Genomic DNA, 7,475 nt, shown 5'->3' with positions numbered 1-7,475 from the left:
CAATTTTCTGCTGGTCTTGAGAAGTAGTCATTGCTTGTGATAAAGGCACTGGTAGAGAGCATGGGTAGTCTGTTACTTATGTATTTACTCATTCAGTCCTTTGATTTTCATTCTCCATTCCTCAAATGCCCTCAAAATACACCCACATGCATGTGCGCGGGCACACGCACATACACACACACACACACACAGCACCATCTTCCTAAATTATTCAAATGTACTTAGTGCTTCTGATTTCAAAACCTTTCCACAAGTGTACAGCAAACATCACGGTGTTTCTTGGTGGTTTCTCACAATAGGTCCAGGTTCCATGTTTGTGCTCAGCTCCCCCTGCAGTTTCTGTCACTGTGTCACCCAGCACACAGTAGTACATTGCAGAATCTGACTGGTGGGCTGAGGCTTTCTCCAAGTGGAAGGCATTTGGTTGTTTTTGGTATGTGGCTTCAAAACCTTTGTTTCTCCCCTTTCCATTGACTGTTGCGGCTTTCAGGAGGAACCGTGGACTTTCTCCCGGATACTGAACATACCAGAAAAGAGTGGGGTACCCTGTGGCCGAATAAGTACAATTCACAGTCAGGGGAGCCCCTTCTAACAGAGTCACTTGACCTTCCGTCTGGGTCACTGAGTCTCCATGGGTTTGTCCTGGAGAAAAAGAAAAGAAATCTATATTATCCTGGACATGACACTCAGAAATAAAATTATGGTTAAAGAACTTGCTAATTTAATAAAAGAAAGAATCCATATTTTAAGAGGCATGTTACTTACCAAACACTAAGAGTACCACAGTTACTAAGCCCAGAGACGAGTTCATCTCTACAATGTTACCTAAATACTGTTCTTGATTCTTAACATGAAGAAATGTTAGAGTCACAATGAAACAATAAACTGAAGCCTACATTTCACACAGGAAATGTGTTTGTGTTAGGAAACAGCACCTCCTGGTGGAGAGGAACTGAAATGGAATGCATGACTCATTTTTTTAATTAACTTTTTTTTCAATTACAGTTGACATAAAATATTATATTAGTTTCAGGTGTACACCACAGTGATTAGACATTATATACCTTATTAAGTGATCAATCTTGTGCCCATACATGGTTATTAGAATATTGACTATTTTCTCTATGCTTTACTTTACATCCTCATGACCATTCTTAACAACCAATTTGCACTTCTTAATTCCTTCACCTTTTCCACCCATCCCCTCACTTCCCTCTCATCTGGAAAACATCAAAATGTTCTCTATATATATGAATCTGTTTCTGTTCTGTTTGTTGATTTATTTTGTTGTTTAGATTCAATTGCTGATAGATATGTATTTATTGCCATTTTATTGTTCATATTTTTTATCTTTTTTTCTTGTTCTTCTTAAAGAAGACCATTTAGCATTTTATGCAATACTGGTTTGGCAGTTAAGAACTCCTTCAGCTTTTTCTTGTCTGAGAAGCTCTTTCTATGTCCCTTGATTCTAAATGATAGTTTTGTTGGATAGAGTAATCTTGGTTATAGGCCCTTACTGCTCGTCACTTTAAATATTTCTTGCCACTCCCTTCTGGCCTGCAAAGTTTCTGTTGAGACATCAGCTGACAGCATTATAGGAGCTCTCTTGTAGTTAACTAACTGCTTTTTTCTTGCTGCTTTTAAGGTTCTCCTTTTGTCTTTAAGTGTTGCCTTTTAATTATAATGTATCTTGGTGTAGACCTATTTGAGTTCATCTTGTTTGTATGTCTATTGCCTCCAACAAGTTAGGGAAGTTTTTAATCATTATGTTTTTCAAATAGGTTTTTGACTTCTTGGTCTGTCTGTTGTCTTTCTGGTACACTTCCCGTGATACAAATACTGGTACACTTGAAGTTGTCCCAGAGACTCCTTACATTATCCTCATTTTTTAAATTCTGTTTGCTTTTCTGATTGGATGTGTTTTGTTTTCGTGTATTCCAAATCACTGATTTGAGTCTCAGCTTCATTCTATGGTTGGTTCCCTTTAAATTATTATTCACTTCAGTTAGTGTATCCTTCACTTCTGACTGGCTCATTTTTATGATTCCCATGTCCCATTTTATGCCTTTGAAGTTCTCTGTAAATTCATTCATTCTTCCCCTAAGCCCATTGACCATCCTTATAACCAGTGTTTTAAACTCTGCATCTAGTAGATTGCTTGTCAAAATTTTGTTTAGTTGTTTTTCTGGAGTTTTGTTCTGTTCTTTCATTTGAGACATGTTTCTTTGTCTCCTCACTTTGGCTGCCTCCCTTTGTTTGTTTCTATGCATTAGGCAGAGCTGCTGCATCTCATAGGCTTGGTAGAGTGGCCTAATGTAATAGGTGCCCTGTAGGGTCTAGTGGCACAGCCTCCCCCTTCACCTGAGCTGGGCACTCCAGGTGTGCCCCCACCCCTGTGTAGGCTCTGTACACCCTCCTCTTGTAGGTGAGCCTACGCGATAGTTGTTGGCACATCAGTGGGAGGGATTTATCCCAGGTCAATCTGCTGCAAGGGATTTACCCTCCTGGAGAATCAGCTGTGCAAGGGCCCACCCCACAGAGCAGGACTTACTTCAGTGGGACTTTGGGGGCTGCTAAGTTTGCCCCTTGAGTTTGTCACTTGTGGAGGTGATAGGGTGGTGCTTCGATGAGTCTGAAACTGTCCGTGGATTGAATTGGCTTCGGGGCCTCCCAGGAAGTGCAGGCCAAGGTCTGCCACTGCCTGTGTTCTGCCTGGGGCCACCTGGCATGAGCTACAGAGCAACTTGAAGATGTCTGTTATTTATTCTGGGCTTGGAGGTGTCTGGAAGAGGCCAAGCTGTGAACCAAGGCTGGCTAATGCTAGTGTCAAGTCTGAGGCCACTTAGGAAGCGGTATGGGGTATGCCAAGGCCAAATGCTGTTTGTTGGAAAGATTTGAGAGAAGTCTGAAACATAAGCCAAAACAGGCTATTCATATGGAAAAGCCACTGGAAACAGCTTGGGTGGGTCTACAGGTTGGGTGGGGCAGGTCTCAAGGAATTACTAGGGTGGGGCAAAGAATGATAGCCAGGTTGATGGAGACTCAGATATGACTCTGTGGAGAAAGCTAAAAAAGAAACAACGGCCTTTGTCCAGGAGAAAGCTGCCCACCAGCTCTTGCTCTGAGGCCAGACATTTTAGGTCCTCCCCGTATGTCTCTGGTGCCTGTTGAGCTGCTGCCCCAGTGCTAGAGGTCAGAGAGAGTCCTAATAAGACCATGCATGGGCCCTATAAAAACAACCTGAAACTCCAAAAGCCCTTCTCTCCTCCCCCACACTCTCCCTAATATCACTCAGTCTCAATCCCTGCTAGTTTTTACAGCCAGAAGCTATGGCGACTTCTCTTCGTGAACTGGAACCCTGGGCTGGGGGGCCTGGTGTGGAGCTGGGATCCCTCAATCCTCAGGGGGCACCTCTGCAGCTGAGATATATCCCTCCCAATTTTTATCCACTATACGTGGATGTGAGACCAACCTGTTCTGTATTTCCATTCTTCCTACCAGTCTCGATATGGCTTTGTTATTGTATGCCTAGTTGCAGGACTTCCATTCAGCTAGATTTCAGGCAGTTTCAAATGATGGTTGTTCTGTAGTTTAGTTGTAATTTTTATGTAGTTGTGAGAGGATGGGAGTAGTGCATTTACCTATACTGACATCCTGACCAGAAGGGGCATACATGATTCTTAGGCTCCTCCTAAGTGGCATACGTTCTCATCTCTGACTTTATTTATGTCTCATAAAAAAATCTGGACAATGACTATTTATTATAGGTTCTCAGGTCTATTTATTTTCTTAGGACAATGCCTGACATGGGAATCCTTTAACAGAGCATCTGAGTGTATATCTATAGTTGGAAGATATCAACTTTTTTGAGCATTTTAATGCAGTATTTTATATACTCACTAGGGGCCCGGTGCACGAAATTCGTGCACTGGGTGGGGGGGGGGGAGGTGTCCCTCAGCCCAGCCTGCCCCCTCTCACATACTGGGAGCCCTCAGGCGTTGACCCCCATCACCCTCCAATCGCAGGATCGGCCCCTTGCCCAGGCCTGACGCCTCTGGCCTAGGCGTCCAGCCCGGGCAGCGGGGACCTGCAGTGGCAGCAGGGGGCGCCGCGATCGCGCGGGCTCCGCCACTGCCCCTGCAGGATGCCTCTGGCTGAGGCGTCCGGCCCGGGCAGCGGGGACCCACAGCTGCAGCGGCCCTGCGATCGTGGGCTTCGCTTTAGGCCCAGGCAAGGGGCCCCTAGCTCCCGGGACTGCCAGCTTCGACCGTGCCCAGCTCCCATCGCTGGCTCCACCCCTACTTCCTGCTATCACTGGCCAGGGCGGAAAAGGCGCCTGATTCTCCGATCATGGCTGGGGGGCAGGGCAAAGCTCTTAGCTCCCCCCTGGGTTTCCGATCACTGTCAGTGGCAGGGGGCTTCTTCCTGCTTTCCCTTTCACCTCCCTGCATTGTGCCTACATATGCAAATTAACCGCCATCTTGTTGACAGTTAACTGCCAATCTTAGTTGGCAGTTAACTGCCAATCTTGGCAGTTAATTTGCATATAGCCCTGATTAGCCAATGAAAAGGGTATCGTCGTACGCCAATTACCATTTTTCTCTTTTATTAGTGTTGATGTATCCATTGTGGGCCTGCCTACAATTCATTGAATGTCAAAAAGGGTTTGGGGTTGAAATCAGAGGAACTATAAAGAAGTCAAATCTTTATTGAGTGATCTTCACTTTTTAGCACTATACCCCAATATAGAACAGTGACTGACATTTATTATATGGTTACTAAATATTTTTAAAACTAAACAGAAATAAATAGCCTTTCATTGAGGATTCACTACTACATAAGATACAATATTCTTTGATTTTAAAATTATATCAATTATAAAGAATGCTATTTTTTTAATGAAAGCTTTTCGGGGGGGGGAGTCACACTGTCTTATCAATCAAATATTTCTGAATTTCAGAATCATTAAAAATAAAAAGTATGAATCCTAGACAGAAGAAACATCATAATTGAAGTTACCAAATTTGAGGAGGTAGAACTATTTCACACTAACCAGTTTAGGACCACACAAGATGAGTACCATTCACCGTCAGAATGCAGATGTTTCTATCTTTAGGAAACTGATGTTTTTAATCACATATCAGATAAAAAGGGCAACATGCACAATCTCCAACTAAAATCCTGTTGTAGCCTGGACCCGGGGTCAGCAAACTGCGGCTCGCGAGCCACATGTGGCTCTTTGGCCCCTTGAGTGTGGCTCTTCCTAAGCCTTAGGAGTACCCTAATTAAGTTAATAACAATGTACCTACCTATATAGTTTAAGTTTTAAAAATTTGGCTCTCAAAAGAAATTTCAATTGTTGTACTATTGATATTTGGCTCTGTTGACTAATGAGTTTGCCGACCACTGGCTAGCTAGACAGTGAGGTGCTATGACATCAAAAGACTTTAAAACTGCAGCTCTTTCCATTAGCCTGCGGACTGAAGGGTTCCAGGTTCAATTCCAGTCAAGGGCACATGCCCAGGTTGTGGGCTCAATCCCCAGTGTGGGATGTGCAGGAGGCAGCCAATCAGTGATTCTCTCTCATCATTGATGTTTCTATTTCTCCCTCCCCTTCCCTTCCTCTCTGAAATCAATAAAAATATATATATTTTTTAAAAAAACTGCAGCTCTTTCTGGATCCCCCACAGTGTATCTGCACTCTTCTTCAAATGGGCCTCTTCCTCAGGTGTCAGGGTCACCTTCACAACATCTGAGATTCCATTCTGTCCCAAGATGCAAGGAACACTAAGGAAAATGTTGTCTTTTATCCCATAGAGACCCTTAATCTTGGTGGAAATTGGATGCACCCGCCTAAGATTCTTCATCATACTTTCTGCTAAATCTGCCACAGATAGGCCAATGGCCCAGGATGTATAGCCTTTCAGTTTGATTACCTCGTAAGCACTGTCAACCACCTGTTTGTGAACTTGTTTCCACTGTTCCTTATCTGCATCCGTGCCCAAATCAGGGTGCAGGTTCTTTAGGGAGACACCAGCAACATTCACTCCACTCCATACAGGCACACTAGAGTCTCCATGCTCCCCAAGGACCCACCCATGACAGCTTAATGGGTGAACTCCCAGCCTCTCCCCCATCAGGTATCCGAACCGGGCTGAATCCAGATTGCAACCACTTCCAATAACACGGTTTTTGGGAAAGCCACTTAACTTCCACGCCACATAGGTCAAGATATTCACTGAATTGGAAACAATAAGCAATTTGCAGTTGTGAATGTGTTTTACAACATTAGGAATGACAAATTTAAAGATGTTCGAGTTACACTGGGCCAAATTAAGGCGGCTTTCTCCCTCTTGTTGATGTGGCCCAGCTGTGATAATAACCAGTTTGGAGTTTGCAGTCACCCTATAGTCTTTGCCAGAGACAGTTTTTGGTGTTCTAAGAAAAAGGCTGCCATGTTGGAGATCCATCATTTCTCCCTTTAATTTGTCTTCCATGACATCAACAAGAGCAAGTTCATCTGCCAAGTCCTTCATTAAGATACCGATGGCACAAGCCATGCCAACAGCACCAACCCCAACGACTGTAATCTTATTCTGGGGGCTCTGTTCTTCCTTAAGAAGATTCACAATCAGCTGATCCTTGAGAGTTAGGACCAAAAGGAATCAGGAGTACATGGCGGGCAGCCAACCCAAATTTCCTTTTGGATTAACCAACTCTTGACTTTAAAACAATTACATCTAAAAATGAACATGAGTAAAATTGTATATTGAAGAGAAGACTGATGATTTGATCAGCTGCTATGTTCAGTCTTTGCATCTATGATGAAACTGGATGTTGGCACTTATTTTAAAATACTACATGTAATTATTTTGTATCATAATCATGTGATGGTTATGTGATCTATACAATGTATTCAAAATTCACAGAACTGCCCTGGCTGGGTAGTTCAGTTTGGTTAAAGCATCGTCCAGATACACCAAGGTTGTGTGTTCAATCCCCAGTCAGGGCACATACAAGAATCAACCAGTAAATTCATAAATAAGTGGAACAACAAATTGATGTTCTTTCTCTCTCTCTTTCTCTCTCTTTCTCTCTCAAATAATCACAGAACTGTACACCAAAAATAGTCATTTTAATATGATTATTTAAAATAAAAATTAAAAACACTGGGATCAAAATGGTGAAATATGAATTTTCTACCATCTTCCCTCACCAAAACACATTACATAATATTACAGTCATACACTAAATTGAGTACCTTTGAGAAAGCCCAGGAGTTTAGCAGAGAAGCTACACTGTAGGAGAAACAGAATGTGAAAGCAAAAATATCTGAGATTGGGAGCATTTTAAAGGGCAAGAAGACCAATTTCACAATACCCTAATCAAACATCCACCCTATGCAGCACTGCTCAGTACCACAAGAAATCTTCTAGGTCTTTGACTTTCCCATGGGAAAAGTGAGAGCATGTGAC

The 7,475-nt window shown here is 42.9% G+C and overlaps 1 protein-coding gene and 1 gene segment (V, D, J or C); both read right to left on the bottom strand.

Annotated features, from left to right (window-relative positions):
* Positions 1-211: 211 nt before the first annotated feature.
* Positions 212-844, bottom strand: LOC132228266 (T cell receptor alpha variable 9-2-like). The segment is given in 2 exon segments: positions 212-642; positions 766-844. Coding segments are annotated over 2 exon segments (477 nt in total).
* A 4,810-nt stretch (positions 845-5,654) lies between these two features.
* Positions 5,655-6,650, bottom strand: LOC132228221 (L-lactate dehydrogenase A chain-like). Its single transcript, XM_059684311.1, has one exon. The coding sequence runs from the start codon at positions 6,558-6,560 to the stop codon at positions 5,655-5,657; it is 906 nt and encodes a 301-aa protein (XP_059540294.1). The 5' UTR covers positions 6,561-6,650.
* Positions 6,651-7,475: the final 825 nt, after the last annotated feature.

This window comes from Myotis daubentonii, chromosome 1 (assembly GCF_963259705.1).
Source record: "Myotis daubentonii chromosome 1, mMyoDau2.1, whole genome shotgun sequence".
NCBI lineage: Eukaryota > Metazoa > Chordata > Mammalia > Chiroptera > Vespertilionidae > Myotis > Myotis daubentonii.
This window is presented reverse-complemented; position numbering and strand designations above follow the sequence as displayed.